Here is a 20,942-nt window from a genome sequence, read left to right on the forward strand (position 1 = left end):
CTGTGTGTGTATGGATGTGCCTGTCTGTGTATTGATGTGTCTGTGTGTATATGGATGTGCCTGTCTGTGTATTGATGTGTCTGTGTGTATATGGATGTGCCTGTCTGTGTATTGATGTGTCTGTGTGTGTATGGATGTGCCTGTGTGGGTATATATGTGCCTGTGTATATGAATGGAGGGGGAAGCTCCTTGAGTTGGATACAATACTTGGTTGGGAATCTTGGTGAGGTGAAAGTGAGGACTGCAGATGCTGGAGATCAGAGCTGAAAATGTGTTGCTGGAAAAGCGCAGCAGGTCAGGCAGCATCCAAGGAACAGGAGAATCGACGTTTCGGGCATAAGCCCTTCTTGGTGAGGTGCCAACCAAGCTAAAGAGAAAGGGGGGGAGCCAGTGATGATCAGTATCAAACTGAAGCCACAATAGGCTGACTGTCCTTTACAACATCTGTACATTTTCTTGATATAAAAAGCTGATGGAGGCATTGTGATAGTTGTGCAGATCAAAGCAGCAAGTTTATCACCGCAGGAGGCTGAGGACTTTGCTGTCCATTCCCTCAGACCTCGTCCTTCAATGTCCAACCCTCTGAAAGTTCACTCCCATGGTGACAGGCTCCGTCAGTGTCGAAGGTAATTGGGGCCCTGTATATCAGGCAGAATGAGGTACCCCCTGACTATGCCAGTATTGGGCTGAGATGCCCTCAGTTCAAGGCCCAGTTGTTGAACATCCGTACAGGGCAGCACAAGGAGCCAATGGAGAGTGGCATTCAGGCCTACTGCTGGGTTTTAGATGACGAGGGGTGATCCAGGATCTGTGAGTGGGCAGGTAGAACCTACGACAAAGGAATAAACACAGACAGGTAGGTTAGCTACTATCTATATCTACATGGTGCGCAAAAAGACTGTTAGAGAGGAGAAAGACAGTTGCAACTCCAGTGATGCCAATTAGTTGGGGTGGTACGGTGGCTCAGTGGTTAGCACTGCTGCCTCACAGCGCCAGGAACCCAGGTTCAATTCCAGCCTTGGGTCACTGTCTGTGTAGAGTTTGCACATTCTCCCCGTGATTATGTGGGTTTCCTCCGGGTGCTCTGGTTTCCTCCCAGTCCAAAAATGAGCAGGTCAGGGAAGATTGGCCCTGCTAAATTGTCTGTAGTGTCCAGGGATATGCAGGCTAGCTGGATGGGCCATGGGAAATGCAGGGTTTCACGGGGAGGTGAGGGGGTGGGATGCTCTTCAGAGGGTTGGTGTGGACTGAATGGGCCGAATGGGATGCTTCCACACTATAGGGATTCTATGACTTTAGAGTAAAGGGAATTTTATCTTTACTTGAGAAATAGAGACATTACATCCTGTTATGTTATGAATATATGTACAGTTATGTTCAATAAAATCTGTTGCTATTTGCTCACAAGATCATCTTCAACTTCATGTGGCAATGGTGCTCAAACCCACAGAACGAGAGTCATAGTCAGAGAGGTGTACAGCACGGAAACAGACCCTTCGGTCCAACTTGTCCATGCTGACCAGATATCCCAACCCAATCTAGTCCCACCTGCCAGCACTCGACCCATATCCCTCTAAACCCTTCCTAATCATATACCCATCCAAATGCCTTTTAAATGTTGCAATTGTACCAGCCTCCACCACTGCCTCTGGCAGCTCATTCCATGCATGTACCACTCTCTGCATGAAAACGTTGCCCCTTAGGTCTCTTTTATATCTTTCCCCTCTTCCCCCTAAACCTATGCCGTCTAGTTCTGGACTCTCCGACCCCAGGGAAAAGACTTTGTCTATTTATCCTATCCATGCCCCTCATAATTTTGTAAACCTCTATAAGGTCACCCCTCAGCCTCCGACGCTCCAGGGAAAACAGCCCCAGCCTGTTCACCCTCTCCCTATAGCTCAAATCCTCCAACCCTTGCAAGGTCCTTGTAAATCTTTTCTGAACCCTTTCAAGTTTCACAACATCTTTCCGACAAGAAGGAGACTAGAATTGCACGCAATATTCCAACAGTGGCCTAACCATTGTCCTGTACAGCCGCAACATGACCTCCCAACTCCTGTACTCAATACTCTGACCAATAAAGGAAAGCATACCAAACGCCTTCTTCACTATCCTATCTACCTGCGACTCCACTTTCAAGGAGCAATGAACCTGCACTCCAAGGTCTCTTTGTTCAGCAACACTCCCTAGGACCTTACCATTAAGTGTATAAGTCCTGCTCAAAATGCAGCACCTTGCATTTATCTGAATTAAACTTCATCTGCCACTTCTCAGCCCGTTGGTCCATCTGGTCCAGATCCTGTTGTAATCTGAGGTAACCATCTTCGCTGTCCATTACACCTCCAATTTTGGTGTCATCTGCAGACTTACTAACTGTACCTCTTATGCTCACATAGTTTGTGAGACATGATTTCCCACAAACAAAGCCATGTTGACTATCCCGAATCAGTCCTTGCCTTTCCAAATACATGTACATCCTGTCCCTCAGGATTCCCTCCAACAACACTGAGGTCAGGCTCACTGGTCTATAGTTCCCTGGCTTGTCTTTAACACCCTTCTTAAACAGTGGCACCACGTTTGCCAACCTCCAGTCTTCTGGCACCTCGATGACACAAATGTGACTATCGATGATACAAATCTCTCAGCTCGAGGCCCAGCAATCACTTCTCTAGCTTTCCACAGAGTTCTCGGGTACACCTGATCAGGTCCTGGGGTTTTGGCCAGCGAGATCCTGGAGTGAAGGTAGTGAGAGTAAACCACAAAGACAGCCCAGTGATCCAATCCCAGAGCGAGGGGAAATACCCCACGGCTGGCTGGGGACAGACTGCGAGGTGTAACAAGGAACTGAGAAGCCTGACAGAGGCTGAAGAAAGAGTGGGCATGTGGTTAGCTACAGGACATAACAATCAGCAACAGGAAGTAAAGGATGACAGAAATGACAGAGATGGGGAAGAAACAAGCTCTTACAAAAGCACGTGAAGGAAGAGGCCCTATCTAAATCCTGAAGGAACTCTCCTAGTGGGACTCAAGCTACCTTGTTTCACACTAACACACAAGTTAGGAGCAGGACTGGGCCATCTGGGTCCCTCAGGCAGGCAAACGTGAGGACTGCAGATGCTGGAGATCAGAGTCAAGATTAGAGTGGTGCTGGAAAAGCACAGCAGGTCAGGCAGAATCTGAGGAGCAGGAAAATCTGAGGAGCCGATTTTTCTGCTCCTTGGATGCTGCCTGACCTGCTGTGCTTTTCCAGCACCACTCTACTCTTGATATCTGGACCCTCAAACCTGCTCCACATTTAATCAGATCAAGACAGATCTGCTTATAATCTTGACTCCATATTCACTGATAACCTTTGTCTCTTTTGCTTACCAAGAAGCTATCCACCTTTGCGTTAAAGATATTCCAAGAATCTGCTATTGAGGCCTTTAAAAGAAGAGAGTTTCTAAAGACTTATATTCCTCTCAGAGAAAAATCAAATCTCCACATCCCTGCCTCAGAGGTATGACCATTTAGTTTTAAACAGCGAAGCTCTAGTCCTAGATTCTCCAAAACCAGGAAGCATCGCTCCATAGGCATCCCATCGAGACCCCTCAGGGTCTTATTTGCTTCAAATAAATTGCCTCTTTTGTCTTAAAACTACAATGGATATAAGCCTAGCCTTTCCAACATTTCCTCATAAGGCAACCTATTTATTCCAGGTATTAGTCCAACAAACCCTCTCTGAACCCTTCCATGCATTGACCTTCTTCCTTAACTCAGGACACCATACTGTATACAGTAATCCAGATGTGGACTCACTGATGCCCTATGTAACTAAAGCATAACCTTCCTACTCAGAGAGTCAAAGAGATGTACAGCACGGAAACAGACCCTTCGGTCCAACTTGTCCATGCCAACCAGATATCCCAACCCAATCTAGTTCCACCTGCCAGCACTCGGCCCATATCCCTCCAAACCCTTCCTAATCATATACCCATCCAAATGCCTTTTAAATGTTGCAATTGTACCATCCTCCACCACTTCCTCTGGCAGCTCATTCCATACATGCACCACCCTCTGCATGAAAAAGTTGCCCCTTAGGTCTCTTTTATATCTTTCCCTTTCACCCGAAACCTATGCCCTCTAGTTCTGGACTCCCCAGCTCTAGGGAAAAAACCTTGTCTATTTACCCTATCCATGCCCCTCATGATTTTATAAACCTCTATAAGGTCACCCCTCAGCCTCCGATGTTCCAGGGAAAACAGCCCCAGCCTAGTCAACCTCTCCCTAAAGCTCAAACCCTCCAATCCTGGCAACGTCCTTGTAAATCAATTCTGACAATTCCCCTCACAATAAACACCATAAACTACAGAGCCATGAGTACATAGAGAAAGAAAAGAATAAGACTGCGGCAACAGTTTGGAAAATTAAACACAGACTACAGCATCCATGGGAGTCCCAGCAATACGGAAAACAAAGGGTCTAGATGAACTCCTCACATTAAGATTTTGATTTCACTGTAGGTTCAGACCGACAGGACAAATTCTGCTACATAGAGACAAAGAAGCTAGATTGGATATCGGAGGAGAAGCATTGCCAATCCAACATCGAGGTTAGGAATCATCACATGGCCCTCCACTAACCTTTAGAGACTGTGGAGGACAAGAATCTGAGTAAGAAGCCAGATGCTTTCTACTACAGAAAAAAGATTAGGGAGACTTTGTAAGTAATGTCTAGTCATTATAACACATCATTAAATGAAGCTGCTTGCATGACTTCAGACATCCTCCATACCCTTCAGTCTTAGCCTTGCAAGATGGTGAGAAGGTCCCTCTATTTCTCTCGTAGCAGGGGCTCAATACAGCAGGAAATCAGAGAGCATCCCAGGCTGTGTTGTGCTGTTTCAGAAAATAGTGACAGAGAAACAAACCAGCACAATTCTTTCATTTCATCAAATTTAGATCTTCCCATATTCTGGATACAGGGCGACACTGTTCCTGAGAAGCCAGCTGTCTTTTTCAATGAGAACCAGTGCTTTCTTAAAGAAAATAAAGACGGAGTGAAGCTGTCTGTTTATTGCACAGAACCTGACCAGGAGATCCAGCATTAGAAACTGCTGACCCCTGAGAAGATGACAGATCACTGCAGGGAAGCAAGAACATGACCTTGTGTTGGTTCAATACATCGTGAAAGGGCACGGAAAATGTTTACAAGGATGTTGCCAGGGTTGGAGGGTTTGAGCTGTAGGGAGAGGCTGAATAGGCTGGGGCTGTTTTCCCTGGAGTGTCGGAGGCTGAAGGTGACCTTATAGAGATTTATAAAAACATGAGGGGGCATGGATAGAGTGAAGAGGCAAGGTCTTCTGACCAGGGTAGGGGAGTCCAAAACTAGAGGGCACAGGTGAGAGGGGAAAGATTTGAAAGGGACTTTAAGGGCAACTTTTTCACACAGAGGGTGGTCTGTGTATGGAATGAGCTACAAGAGCAAGTGGTGGGGGCTGGTACTATTACAATATTTAAAAGGCATCTCGATGGGTACATGAATAGAAAGGGTTTGGAGGGATATGGGCTGAATGCTGGCAAACGGGACTAAATTAGGTTAGGATATCTGGTCGGCATGGCCCAAAATGTCTGTTTCTGTGCTGTGCAGCTCTATGACTCTAAATGTCCACAGCCATTAATTGTCAATAATGCAGAGAAGAGGTCTCTGAGCTTCAAAACAAAGTTAAGATTATTCCCATCGAAGCTTCAGTCACGATGGACAGTGATCAATGCTGCGCAGGCAAAAGCTGATGGTTTGCAACAAGTGTTTGCAACTGTGCAGAGAGAACATTGATATGAGCTTGACATGCTTCGAGAAAAGTTTCAGTCCTCAGCAAAGGAGAAGCATAACTAGTTCACATCACTAATACAAAGTTATCAGCGTGGGTATATAAGGCTCCAAATAAGACACACTCTCTCAGCATCCTCCATGTAGAGATATATTCAAGAAAGCCTGTTGCTGTTCGCTCAAAAGAATTTAGACCTCACATTACTAAAATCACTGGAGAATGGACACAATTATAAGCAGGTAAAACATGATAATGAGGTTGCGAACTGTTTGACCTGTGATTGAGATTACTTATGGTCTCTAAATAAGAAATTCATCATCAGAAAATGGATCTTTTCTACCAGTTTACTGAGTGTGACCCACCTTCCTCAAAATTGCAATGTTCAAAACTGTCGTGTGGTCACCCAAATCTGGTCAGAACTGAGAGGCTGGAATGATATGCCATGACCACCTGCAGAATTGGAGGAGTCAAAAAAATCTGCAGATGCTGGAATCTGAAATACACAGGCAGGAGGCTGGAAGAATACAGCAAGCCAGGGAGCATCCGGAGGTTTGTATAACCCTACACCCGAAACATTGACTTCTCCGCCTCCTGATGCTGCCTGCCTTGCTGTGTTCTTTTCCAGCCTCCTGCCTGCATATGCAGTGTAGGAGGAAGAGTTCCTGAGGTTTAACTGTGATTGCTTTTCGTCCTCAGGAGAGTGAGTGTCTCATTAGAGTCCAAGAGAGGGCGGTGTGTGGTAGGAATAAGCTTCACAATGGCTCTTAAAAACAGAAATAATTCAGATAATCACCAGAGGAGGGCACTGGCTACACAGGGTCTGTAGCATATTGAGCGCTACATAGAACATACTGCGCAGAAACAGGCCATTCAGCCCAACCAGTCTAGATATTTTCTCATTAACTTGTTCAGCGATATCATTGCATATGGCTGGAGAGGGTGGAAATTGAACCTAAACCTCTTGGTTCAGAGGCAGGGAGACTACCACTACACCACAAGAGCCCCCTGACCAACTGGACTATGTCTTTGTTCATGGTCTATACCAGTTTCCTTCACCCCACTCTGCCTTACCTTATCCGCTGATATCCTTCTATTCCTCCCCCCCCAAATTCATGTGTTTAACGAGCTGCCCCTTAAACATGCCACTGCTTTCTATCTCAACCCCTCCGTGTTCTGGCAAATTTCCCATTTTCTGATTAAAGTCGTTTCTCCCGAAGTGCTTGTTGAATTTATGGATGATTATCTTACATTTCTTGCCTCTAGTTTGGAATTTCCAAAGTGCCAACACCTACTTGATGAAACACCCTTCATAGTTCCAAAGATCTTCACTACATGTCCATTTCTAGAGAAGCCAGTCATGTGGCCATTCACTTTTTCCTAGCAGTTACAACCTCTCAGCTCTGATATCGTGTTTGTAAATCTTAATGCACCTTCTCCAATGGTTCCATTTTCCTAACAGTAATAATGGGGATCAGAATCATCGCCAGTCTGCCAATGTGCGATACAGGTTTAGCAGAAGCACTCTGCTTTGTCAGTACAACTGAGGGGAGGGAGTGTCAGAGAAATGAGAAAATCACAGTTTACCCCAAACAGAACAACAGCAACAAAGAGATACAAAGGAGGGAATAAGTTCAAGGTATTAACAATGTGGTGAACAATATATACTCCAAGCTGAGATAAACAGATTTTTTGTGAGTAAGGCAATCGAGGGTTATGGGGAAAATGGGCAGCCATAATTTCATTGAATAGTGGCGAAGATCCGATGGGCTGAATGGGCTATTTGTGCTCCTTTGCCTTATGCTGTAATGCGGGCGCGATAATGAACAAAAATTGGATTTCAAAACGTGGTGATGTAAAGCTGGCCTCTCATCACCTCCCATTGAGACCCTGGTAGTTTCCACCTTGAGACCTTTGAATTGGAGAAAGTCAGGGCTGCAGATGCTGGAGATCAGAGTCAAAAAGTGAGGCACTGGAAAACCACAGCAAGTCAGGCAGCATCCAGGAAGCAGGAGAGTCAGTGTTTTGGGCATAAGCCCTTTATCAGGTGTGTGTGTGTGTGTGTGTGTGTGTGTGTGCGCACGCGCGCAAGCGAGAGAGAGTGTATGTATGTATGTATGTGTGTGCACACCCGCAGGGGTGGTGGTCCAGGAGGCTAAGGGATAAATAGGAGGGGGGGGGCTCTGGGGAGGTGTAAGGTACCTTGGAAGGCAATAGGTAGATGGATGTGGGGTGATGGTGATAGGTAGAAGCGGAGGTTGGAGCAGATAGGTGGGAAGGAAGATGGACAAGTCATGAAGTGGGTGCCGAGTTGGAAGGTTGGATCTGGGATAAGGTGGGTGGAGGGGAAATGAAGAAACTGTTGAAATCCACATTGATCCCATGGGGTTGGAGGGGTCCCAAGGCGGAAGATGAGGCGTTCTTCCTCCAAGCTTCAGGTGGCCAGGATTTTGCAGTGGAGGTGGCCCAGGACTTGCATATCTTTGGTGCAGTGGGAGTGGGAGTGGGAGTTGGAAGTGGTTGAACACAGGGCGGTGGGGTTGTTTGATGTGTGTGTTCCAGAGATGCTTTGCCCTTTGAGTCGGTCAGGCCTTGCTGTATCATCAGAAAAAGACACTGGTTGGGGAAGCAGTGAATATAAATCGGAAGAGGCACAGGTTTCGTCAGTGCGCTGACAACGGATGGAGGGTCTGGGAATTCTCACCGGGGAATGGCTCGGATCCTTGCTTTGATTCAGGTGGTTGTAGAGAAGGGCAGAAATCTCCTTTTGTCCAGTTTCTGCTGCGATGGAGAGGGCAGTGCTGCCATCCTGTAAACAGGCAAACAAAACATCAGAGTATCCTGCACAGTAAGATCCCACACTGGCTAGATTGGTGGAAGGCAACTTGTTTGGGGTGGGCCGGCCACAGGAGTAAGCCAGTGGGAGTCCTCGAGGCTATGGGTGCTCAGCAGGAGGGGTAGGAGCCTCCAGGTTTAGGTGGGAGATGTTGAAGGTGCCTGAAGATGACAGTGAACTCAAAAACCGCCTAAAATCAAAGTTCAGCCACAACTGCAGCCTCCTGGCAAGGTCCTTCAGGGAATGGCCTGTTGTTGTGAACCTCTGACCCTCACAGCTGCGGAAGCGAGTGAGAGGAGGGAGTGGGGAGTTAACGGACGTACCAACGGCTCCCTGGCCTATCCCAGGAGGCACACCTCCACAGAGCTGGCAGGATACACAAAGCTGCGCTGATGTTGGGAAGATCCATCAAATCAGAACATGGTCTGATTTGGGCTTTTAAGTGGGTCATTAGCTGCTTCTGGCTGTGGAAAGCTGCCAGATTCTGTCCCCGCCTGTCCCTTTTCTTCGGAAGAATAAACGTGATGGAGAAACATCTCAAAGTGGCTCTTCCCCTCTCCTTACCTCCATGCAACAGGGATAATTCAGCCAACTGTCTCGACATAAAATGTACCCAAGCCTCTTGTACTATATACACTGTCTCTGTACCCATTCCCCCTGTACTATATACACTGTCTCTGTACTTATTCCCCCTGTACCATATACACTGTCTCTGTACCCATTCCCCTTGTACCGTATACACTGTCTATGTACCCATTCCCCCTGTACTATATACACTGTTTCTGTACCCATTCCCCCTGTACTATATACAATGTCTCTGTACCCATTCCCCCTGTACTATATACACTGTCTCTGTAGCCATTCCCCCTGTATTATATACAATGTCTCTGTACCCATTCCCCTTGTACTATATACACTGTCTCTGTACCCCTTCCCCCAGTACTGTATACACTGTCTCTGTACCCATTCCCCCTGTACTGTATGCACTGTCTCGGTACCCATTCCCCCTGTACTATATACAATGTCTCTGTACCCATTCCTCCTCTACTATATACACTGTCCCTGTACCCATTCCCCTTGTACTATATACAATGTCTCTGTACCCATTCCCCCGTACGATATACACTGTCTCTGTACCCATTCCTCCTGTACTGTATACACTGTCTCTGTACCCATTCCCCTTGTACTATATACACTGTCTCTGTACCCATTCCCCCTGTACTATATACAATGTCTCTGTACCCATTCCCCCTGTACTGTATGCACTGTCTCTGTACTTATTCCCCCTGTACCATATACACTGTCTCTGTACCCATTCCCCCTGTACCATATACACTGTCTCTGTACCCATTCCCCTTGTAGCATATACACTGTCTCTGTACCCATTCCCCCTGTACTATATACACTGTTTCTGTACCCAATCCTTCCCTACCATTGTGCCCACTTCCTCTGTTCTGTGTACAGACTGTCTCTGTTATCTTGGTGGAATAGCTGAGTAGGGATTTGCTGGAGTTTGGGCAGTTCTTTGGGCAGCTGTCTGACCGGGAGGGCGGTTCCCTGCTACCTCACTCACGTTATCTGCCAGAGTCACGTTGCAGCCTGGCATCTCCAATAGGAGCCTGACGATCTCCGCGTGGCCGTGCTCACAGGCGCACATCAACGCTGTTGACCCGTCATCGTCCTGGATACTGACGTCCGCCCCACAAGCCAACAGGGCCTTCACCATTTCCACCCGGCCATGGCTGACTGCCAACATCAGGGCCGTCTGACCCGCCTGGAAAGGGGAAACACACAGTTAAAGGTAAGCCCCTTCAGGACCAAGCATCACTTCACCTGCAGCCAGTGAGACACCGCAGAACCCAAACCTGGCGTCAGCTCCATTTGTAATGGAGGGGAACTCATGGGAAGTGTTGGCTGGAATATTCAACTCTAACAGGTCAATCACAGGTACAAATCTGGTAAGCGTTCCTACAGTCCCTTCACCTTTCTTGCAGCTACTGATCATTTTTAGGGTCCTAAAGAGGTGAATACATTTCTGCAACCCCTTCACCATCTCCTGATAACCCCATGCACCTTACAGCCAACAAAACCTTGTTGCAACAAAAGAAGTACAGCAGCTAAGTTGCACACAGCCAGATCCCACAGTGTGATAAATAGAAGGAATAGGCACAGGAGTAGACAACTCAGCCCCTCAAATCTAAGTTAATACCATCTTGGGTTCCAATTCCTGCTGCTCCCTGAAGACGATCTGTAAACACAGTGAGCTTGTGGAGAATCCACAACCTCTTGCCAATCCGGTGCTGGCATGGGGCAGAGCCTGAGGCCTAGATGCTGGAGAGGGGACCAGAGACGCAAGAGAGGGCTGGGTTGACCTCTGACCTACCTGGCTGGCCTTGGCATTGACGTTGCCGAGACGGAAGAGCTGTGTCACGGTCTGCATGTCGTGCTCCGACTGGAGGGCAGCGAGTGAGGCCAGCATGATGGCTGTGTAACCAGCCTTATTCTGCTTATCCAAACTACAGGCGCCTGCGACAAGAAGGAGGGGACGCAGTTTAAACACACGACATACCGGGAAAACTTTACAGGATTATTGTAGGGTTTTTTAAAAACAGTCTGAAATTTCTATAGCACCTTTAACAAGCGCAGTGCCTTACAGCCAATGAATAATCCCCACTGTTCTGTAGGAAACATGGCAGCCAGATCATACACTACAACATTCTGCAACTGACTGGAAAATTTGTTTTTGGTGATGTTGGTTGGGGGATAAATATTCACTAGGAATCCAGGAAGGATTCCCTGCTGTTCTTCAATTAGTGACTGTGGGACTTTATTTACATCTACCTGAGAGGGGAGACAGGGCCTTAATTTAATACATCATTCCAAAACCAAAATGTTCCTCTGGCAGTGCAGCACTCACTCAGTGCTGTAACAGGTAGTCAGCCAAGAACTCAGGCCAAATCTCCTGGTGGACTTGAACCACAAACATCTGACCCACAGTTCACTGAGTGCTGCCCACTGAGACCTCACCAAGGGCAGCTCGGAAGAGGAATACAGGGCGGGAGGGCAGATGGTTGAAGGTGAAATAACTCCGCAGCTGGCGATATCCCATCACCAAGTCACCCTTTACTTATGCGTGGAGAGTCCTTTACACTGATCCAGTTCCCTCAGAGTGAATAGAACCCCTGACACTTCTGTTTATATCTGTCAGCCAGGGCTCTCTGACTGGACCAGGTTAACAGCCCCAATGGTGGAACCCATATTCTATGAGGTCCACCTAGCTGACCTTGTTACAATCACAACTGAAGGGTTTAGAATGTTGTACCTGCCTGCTGGCATGCCAGTTTGTCAGCACCGTACTGCGTATGAGTCATTTCTGAGAAGACTGGTCCGATAGCACTATGGTGATGGTCTGGCAGCTGTGGATGACCTGAGTCTTTCACCATTTTTCACAGTGTTGGGAGGGAGATACCCACATTCTCTCTCTCCCACATCGGCAGACTCACAGCTCTTTCAGAGAGACGGCAACCTCCTACCAACCCTCAGACATCTGAACCCACCCACTGTCCTTAACTGGATGGCTACCACACACTTTGGCCATGCATTTGAACATAGAATCCCTACAATGTGGAAGCAGGCCATTCGGCCCATTAACTTCACACCGACCCTACAAAATGCCTCCCACCCAAACCCACCCTTCCCTAACTTATCCCTGTAACCCTGCATTTCCCATGGCTAACCTATTTAGCCTGCCCATGCCTGGACATTATGGGGCAATTTAGCAGGGCCAATCTATCCTAAGCTGCACATCTTTGGACTGTGGGAGGAAACCAGAGCACCTGGAGGAAACCCACGCAGACACGGGGAGAATGTGCAAACTCCACACAGCCCGAAACTGGGATCGAACCTGGGTCCTTGGCGCTGTGAGGCATCAATGCTAACTACTGAGCCACCGTGCCTCCCACTGTCTCAAAAACAGTTTTTTGCTGACTTTCTGACATGGTGTGAGGTTGGAAGTTGTCCCAATGTCATGTCCCTGACCTCAGAATGCAAGTTCAGCGTTGGCATGGTTACCATTTGACTGCTCCTGAGTGGTGGGTTTACAAGGTTCGTACTAACCTGTACCAGTGCAGTAAATACAGTGAGCCAATGAGGAACTCGAGTAAGAGGCGAAGGGTGTACCTGTGTCCAGCAGCAACCTGACAATGGGGAAGTTGGAATGAGAGACTGTGTAGTGAAGAGCTGTGTTCCCATTGCTGTCAGCCATGTTGACTATCAGCTCCAGTAAATTCGGTGACATTGCCTTAAACACAGCTAGGTACCGACGCACCACCTCAGGTTCCGCTGTCTTCGGACTTGACACCAAGAGCCACTCCTGCTGAACCGTGAGATAGCTCACTCTCTGCAGGGTATTTGAGAAGAATTGCATCAGGAATGCAACGGACTGAAACAAATTGGTCAGCCAACCTGCCTGATCCTCTCAGCCAACACTGTTAATATAACACTCCAAATAACCTGGCTAGCTAGCCTCAACCTAACGTAACCAGCTACCCTCATTTTAACCTCCCCGGTACGCTTCAGCAAACCTTTCACTACATCTTCAGTGAATCTACCCAGGTGGCCCATAATAATCTGCACAGATCCCCCAAACTAATTGTTCCCTCATTCTAACATCAGCAGTTATCCCAATTCTAACCTACACTGAATACTGCATTCTAGCATCCCCATCAGCCCCTATTCTAACACCATAATGATGGAAAAAGTAAGAGAATTAGGATTATTTAGACAGTCCTCAAAAAGGGCTGGCAGGCACAATGGGGCGAATGGCCTCCTGCATAATAACATTTCTTAAGAGGAGTAGCTAGCTCCCTATCGTGTTGCTTCTGACACTGAACTGGAGGCAAACAGAGGAGGCAGACCGTGAACTTATTGCTCAGTGTTGTAAGAGGGGATAGCAACTGGGGAGATCAATAAGCAGCAAGCTAGCGTACCACATCTTTGTTTGTGAACCTGTCAGGATCGTTCAGATGTTTCTGCAGAGTCACGCAGGCCGACACCAAACCCTCAGTCAGCTCAAACCTGAAAGCAAGAGAGTGACAGCTCAGTGAGGAAATAACACAGGAATTTGTACCATCACTTTCTGACAAAAAGTAAATATCTGTCAGCACCTGTCCCGCATTGAGTGCCCCTCAACACCGGGGCCATTATTAACCACATAATTTCTACCATAAGGGATTTAATTTATATAGCACCTTATACATCCTCAGGGCCTCCTGAAGCGCCAATCTGGTATTTTAAATTGTAGCTACTGCTGCAGTATTGAAAATGCAGCAGCCAATTTGTGCACAGTAAGATCCCACAACAGCAATATGATAATATCCAGATATTCTCATGTTATTGACAATTCTGGTGTTGATCACATTAATGGTCTGATTCACTAAAATCCTCATACACACAGACTGAAAAAACAGCTATTGTGGTGCATGCTTGTATTATGTAACTCTGAAACTAAGAACGTAAAGATTAGCTCTAGCTCTATGCTTTGCAAGCTGGCTTTCTTGTGTATAACAGTTCCTGAAAGGATAACTATTGAACACAGCATTTCCTGCTTGTCTTTAAAATTGTGTCATATGACCTCTACTGTTCACCTGAGAAGGCAGGCTAGGTCTGGACATAAAATCCTACTCAAAGGACAGGACCTCCAGCATACAGTCATAAAGGAATAGAGTCATACAGCGTGGAAACAAACCCTTCAGTCCAACCAATCCATGCTGACCATGTTCCCAAACTAAATTAGTCCCACCTGCCTGCTCCTGGCCCATATCCCTCCAAACCTTTCCTATTCATGTTGTGAAACTTGAAAGGGTTCAGAAAAGATCTACAAGGATGTTGCCAGGGTTGGAGGATTTGAGCTATAGGGAGAGGGTGAACAGGCTGGGGCTGTTTTCCCTGGAGCGTCGGAGGCTGATGGGTGACCTTATAGAGGTTTACAAAATTATGAGGGGCATGGATAGGAGAAATAGACAAAGTCTTTTCCCTGGGGTCGGAGAGTCCAGAACTAGAGGGCATAGGTTTAGGGTGAGAGGGGAATGATATAAAAGAGACCTAAGAGGCAAATTTTTCACACAAAGGTGGTATGTGTATGGAATGAGCTGCCAGAGGATGTGGTGGAGGCTGGTACAATTGCAACATTTAAAAGGCATTTGGATGGGTATATGAGTAGGAAGGGTTTGGAGGGATATGGACCGGGTGCTGGCGGGTGGGACTAGATTGGGTTGGGATATCTGGTTGGCATGGACAAAAGGTCTGTTTCCATGCTGTACATCTCTATGACTAGGGACTTTCTGAGTATGAAGTAAATTAATGCCATGATCCATTGGTATGAAACCCCTTCGCTGACCCACAAAGTTAATCCACCCGCACATGTCCTCACACTTCCTCTGGGAATTCCACCACAAATTCATGAGCAGATGGATTTGGGATATCAACACCGTGGTCTGAATTCGAATAGTAATTACTTATTTATGTTGGGTCAGTCTTAGTAATATTTTATGGCATAAACTGCTTAGATCTTTGTCCTGAGTTATCTGGTTCATTCAAAGGCAGGTGGGAATGGGAAACATCTAACTTCTGAAATAAGGACATATCTTCACAGATAAAATAAAAATGAAAATGCTGGAGATACTCAGCACATCTACCAGTGTCCTTGGAGAAAGGAACAGTGGTAATATTTCAGGCCATTGTGGTACATTGCCAGATGACGGTTCCTGGTGGAATTTGCCACCTCCATCAGTGGGTGGTATTGAGTAAGGAGTGTTTGAGGTAGCTCAATCCTCATTTGCTTCTGCTTTGTCTTTGGCCTACTCAATGATTAGTATTAGAGGATACACCACCAGAGACCCAAAGATTATTGTTAGAGGGCATACTTCTACAGACTCAGTGATTAGTGTTAGAGGGTATACCACAGTAGACCCATGATTAGTGTTTGAGGGTATACCACTGTAGACCCAATTATTAATATTAGAGTATACACCACTGTAGACCCCATGATTAGTGTTTGAGGGTACACCACTGTTGATCCAAATGATCATTTTTAGAGGTTACACCACTGTAGACTCAATGATTATTGTTAGAGGGTACACTACTGAAGAGGAGAAAGTGAGGTCTCAGATGCTGGAGATCAGAGCTGAAAATGTGTTGCTGGAAAAGCGCAGCAGGTCAGGCAGCATCCAGGGAACAGGAGAATCGACGTTTCGGGAATGTCGATTCTCCTGTTCCCTGGATGCTGCCTGACCTGCTGCGCTTTTCCAGCAACACACATTTTCAACACTACTGAAGACCCAATTATTGTGTTAGAGGATACACCACTGTAGACTCCATGATTAATATTAGAGGATACACAACTGTAGACCCAATGATTAGTGTTAGAGGATACACAACTGTAGACCCAATGACTATTGTTAGACGGTATACCACTGTAGATCCAATGATTAGAGTTAGAAGATATACCACCGTAGACCCAATTATTACTGTTAGAGGATACACCACTGTAGACCTCATGATTATTGTTAGAGAGTACACCACTGTAGATCCAATGATTATTGCTACAGGATACACCACTGTAGACTCCATGATTAGTGCTAGAGGGTACACAACTGAAGACCCAGTGATTACCATTAGAGGATACACCACTGTAGATTGCTGATTAGTGTTACAGGGTATGCCACTGTAGACCCCATGATTAGTGTTAGAGTGTACACAACTGTAAACCCCATGATTGGTGCTAGAGGATACACAACTGAAGACCAATTATTAATGTTACAGGATACACCACTGTAGACCCCACGATTAGTATTTGAGGGCACACCACTGTAGACCCAAATGATTATTTTTAGAGTTTATACCACTGTAGACTCAATGATTATTGTTAGAGGGTACACTACTGAAGAGGAGAAAGTGAGGTCTCAGATGCTGGAGATCAGAGCTGAAAATGTGTTGCTGGAAAAGCGCAGCAGGTCAGGCAGCATCCAGGGAACAGGAGAATCGATACACAACTGTAGACCCAATGACTATTGTTAGACGGTATACCACTGTAGATCCAATGATTAGTGTTAGAAGATATACCACCATAGACCCAATTATTAATGTTAGAGGATACACCACTGTAGACCTCATGATTATTGTTAGAGAGTACACCACTGTAGATCCAATGATTATTGCTACAGGATACACCACTGTAGACTCCATGATTAGTGCTAGAGGGTACACAACTGAAGACCCAGTGATTACCATTAGAGGATACACCACTGTAGACTGCTGATTAGTGTTACAGGGTATACCACTGTAGACCCCATGATTGGTGTTAGAGTGTACACAACTGTAAACCCCATGATTGGTGCTAGAGGATACACAACTGAAGACCAATTATTAATGTTACAGGATACAACACTGTAGACCCCACGATTAGTATTTGAGGGCACACCACTGTAGACCCAAATGATTATTTTTAGAGTTTATACCACTGTAGACTCAATGATTATTGTTAGAGGGTACACCACTGAAGATCCAATTATTAGTGTTAGAGGATACACCACTGCAGACCCAGTGATTAATGTTAGAGGATACACCACTTTAGACCCAATGACTAATGTTAGAGGGTATACCACTGTGGATCCAATGATAAGTGTTAGAGGGTATACCACTGTAGACCCAACTATTAATGTTAGAGGATACACCACTGTAGACCCCATGATTAGTGTTAGAGGGTATACCACTGTAGACCCAATTATTAGTCTTAGAGGATACACCACTATAGACCCCATGATTAGTGTTAGAGGGTACAACACTGCAGACCCAGTGATTAATGTTAGAGGATACCCCACTGTAGACCCAATGATTATTGTTAGAGGGTACAATACTGCAGACCCAGTGATTAACATTAGAGGATACACCACTGTAAACCCCATGATTAGTGTTAGAGGGCATACCACTGTAGACCCAATGACTATTGTTAGAGGGTACCCCACTGTAGACCCAATGATTAGTGTTAGAGGGTACACCACTGCAGATCCAATGTTAAGTGTTAGAGGATACACCACAATAAACCCAATGATTAGTGTTAGAGGGTACACCACTGCAGATCTAATGATTAGTGTTAGAGGTTACACCACAATAAACCCAATGATTATAGTTGGAGGGTACACCACTATAGACCCAATGATTAGTGATAGAGGGTACACCACTGCAGATCCAATGTTAAGTGTTAGAGGATACACCACAATAAACCCAATGAGTATTGTTGGAGGGTACACCACTGTAGACCCAATGATTAGTGTTAGAGGGTACACCACTGCAGATCCAGCGATTAACATTAGAGGATACACCACTGTAAACCCCATGATTAGTGTTAGAGGGCATACCACTGTAGACCCAATGACTATTGTTAGAGGGTACCCCACTGTAGACCCAATGATTAGTGTTAGAGGGTACACCACTGCAGATCTAATGATTAGTGTTAGAGGGTACACCACAATAAACCCAATGAGTATTGTTGGAGGGTACACCACTGTAGACCCAATGATTAGTGTTAGAGGGTACACCACAATAAACCCAATGAGTATTGTTGGAGGGTACACCACTGTAGACCCAATGATTAGTGTTAGAGGGTACACCACTGCAGACCCAGCGATTAACATTAGAGGATACACCACTGTAGACCACATGATTAGTGTTAGAGGGTACACCATTGTAGACCCAAATGATTATTTTTAAAGGATACATCACTGTAAACCCCATGATTAGTGTTAGAGGGTATACCACTGTAGACCCAATGATTAGTGTTAGAGGATACACCACTGTAGACCCCATAATTAGTGTTAAAGGGTACACCTCTGCAGACCCAATGATTAGTGGTAGAGGGTATACCACTGTAGACCCAACTGCTTATTTTTAGAGGGTACACCACTGTAGACCCTATGATTAGTGTTAGAGGGTACACAACTGAAGACTCAATTATTAGTCTTAGAGGATACACCACTATAGACCCCATGATTAGTGTTAGAGGGTACACCACTGCAGACCCAGTGATTAATGTTAGAGGATACACTACTGTAGACCCAATGATTATTGTTAGAGGGTACAACTCTGCAGACCCAGTGATTAACATTAGAGGATACACCACTGTAGACCCAATGATTAGTGTTAGAGGGTATTCCACTGCAGATCCAATGTTAAGTGTTAGAGGATACACCACAGTAATCCCAATGATTATTGTTGGAGAGTACACCACTGTAGACCCAATGATTAGTGTTAGAGGGTACACCACTGCAGACCCAGTGATTAACATTAGAGGATACTCCACTGTAGACCCCATGATTAGTGTTAGAGGGTATACCACTGTAGACCCAATGATTATTGTTAGAGGGTATACCACTGTAGACCCAATGATTATTGTTAGAGGGTATACCACTGTTGACCCAATGATTATTGTTAGAGGGTATACCACTGTAGATCCAATTATTATTGTTAGAGGGTACACCACTGTGAACTCCATGATTAATGTTAGAGGGTATACCACTGTAGACCCAATGATTAGTGTTAGAGGGTACTCCACTGTTGACGCCATGATTAGTGTTAGAGGGTACACCATAGTAAACGCAATGATTATTCTTAGAGGATACACCACTGTAGACCCAAAAGTTAGTGTTAGAAGATACACCACTGTAGACCCAACGATTATTGTTAGCGGGTATACTACTGTAGACTCCATGATTAGTGTTAGAGGGTACACCACTGTATACCTAATGATTATTATTCGTGGGTATAACACTTAGATCCCATGATTATTGTTAGAGGGTACACCACTGTAGACCTAATGATTAGTGTTAGAGGGTACGCTACTGTAAATCCAATGATTAATGTTAGAGGGTATACCACTGTAAACCCAATGATTATTGTTAGACGGTACATCACTGTAGACCCCATGATTAGTATTAGAGGGTACACAACTGAAGACCCCATGATTAGCGTTAGACGGTACACCACTGTATATACCATGATTAGTATTAGAGGGTACACCACTGTAGACCCAATGATTAGTGTTAACGGATAAACCACTGTTGATCCAATGACTATTGTTAGAGGGTGCACCACTGTAGACCCAATGATTAGTGTTAGAGGATTAACCACTGTAGACCCAATGATTAGTGTTAGTGGGTACACCACTGTAGACCCAGTGATTATTGTTAGAGGGTATACCACTATAGACTCCATGACTATTGTTAGCGGACATACCACTGTTGAGTATGTACAAAAATTTAAAGGTAAAATACAGCAGCTGCTGACAATCTGAAACAAACACAGAGAATGCAGGAGAAATTCAGCAGGTCTGATAGCATGTTTGGAGAAGAGAAACAGAGTTAACACTTTGAGTCTGATATGATTCTTCCTCAGAACAGGTCTATAGCTGTCCTGTTCTTAGATGACAAAAAGGTTCATTGCATGAATAGCAATTATTACAACTACATTTGGTCAGGTACAGTAACTAGGAATTTAACGAGCTGGTACATATACATGTTATTTCTGAAAGCTAGAGTAGAATTTTATGTCCACACATACTCTGTATTGAACCCAATGCTGTACCTGTCCTGGGAGTGTTTGATGGGGACAGTAGAGAGGTACCTTTACTCTGTATCTGATCTTGTGCAGTGTTTGTCCTATGAGTGTTTGATGGGGACAATATAGAGAAATTCTGGATCAGTGGTGCTGGAAGAGCACAGCAATTCAGGCAGCATCCGAAGACAGGCAAAATCGACGTTTCGGGCAAAAGCTCTTCATCAGGAATAAAGGCAGAGAGCCTGAAGCGTGGAGAGATAAGCTCGAGGAGGGTGGGGAGAGAGTGGCATAGAGTACAATAGGTCAGTGGGGAAGGAGATGAAGGTGATATGTCCGGGAGGAGAGGGTGGAGAGGATAGGTGGAAAAGGAGCTGGGCAGGTCGGACAAGTCCGGACAGGTCAGGGGATCGAGTTTCTGGAGGTTAGAAGCTAGGATGAGGTGGGGGAAGGGGAAATGAGAAAACTGTTGAAATCCACATTGATGCCCTGGGGTTGAAGTGTTCCAAGGCGGAAGATGAGGCGTTCTTCCTCCAGGCGTCTGGTGGTGAGGGAGCGGCGGTGGACGAGGCCCAGCACCTCCATATCCTCGGCAGAGTGGGAGGGGGAGTTGAAATGTTGAGCCACGGGGCGATTTGGTTGATTGGTGCGGGTGTCCCGGAGATGTTCCCTAAAGCGTTCTGCTAGGAGGCG

General features: G+C 45.8%; 1 protein-coding gene across 8 annotated transcripts in view; it reads right to left on the bottom strand.

Annotated features, from left to right (window-relative positions):
- Positions 1 to 93: 93 nt before the first annotated feature.
- The window catches only part of LOC122552210 (KN motif and ankyrin repeat domain-containing protein 2-like), a 156,684-nt gene continuing 135,835 nt past the window's right edge, over positions 94 to 20,942 (bottom strand). For all 8 annotated transcript variants that reach the window (XM_043694832.1, XM_043694827.1, XM_043694826.1 and 5 more), the window contains 6 exons: positions 13,631 to 13,718; positions 12,822 to 13,041; positions 11,026 to 11,168; positions 10,216 to 10,416; positions 8,511 to 8,615; positions 94 to 829 (listed from right to left, as the gene is read on the bottom strand). In XM_043694832.1, the coding sequence (XP_043550767.1) occupies positions 770 to 829; positions 8,511 to 8,615; positions 10,216 to 10,416; positions 11,026 to 11,168; positions 12,822 to 13,041; positions 13,631 to 13,718 (817 nt within the window). In that variant the 3' untranslated portion in view covers positions 94 to 769. The remainder of the gene's footprint in view (positions 830 to 8,510; positions 8,616 to 10,215; positions 10,417 to 11,025; positions 11,169 to 12,821; positions 13,042 to 13,630; positions 13,719 to 20,942) is intronic.

Source organism: Chiloscyllium plagiosum, chromosome 8 (genome assembly GCF_004010195.1).
Source record: "Chiloscyllium plagiosum isolate BGI_BamShark_2017 chromosome 8, ASM401019v2, whole genome shotgun sequence".
NCBI lineage: Eukaryota > Metazoa > Chordata > Chondrichthyes > Orectolobiformes > Hemiscylliidae > Chiloscyllium > Chiloscyllium plagiosum.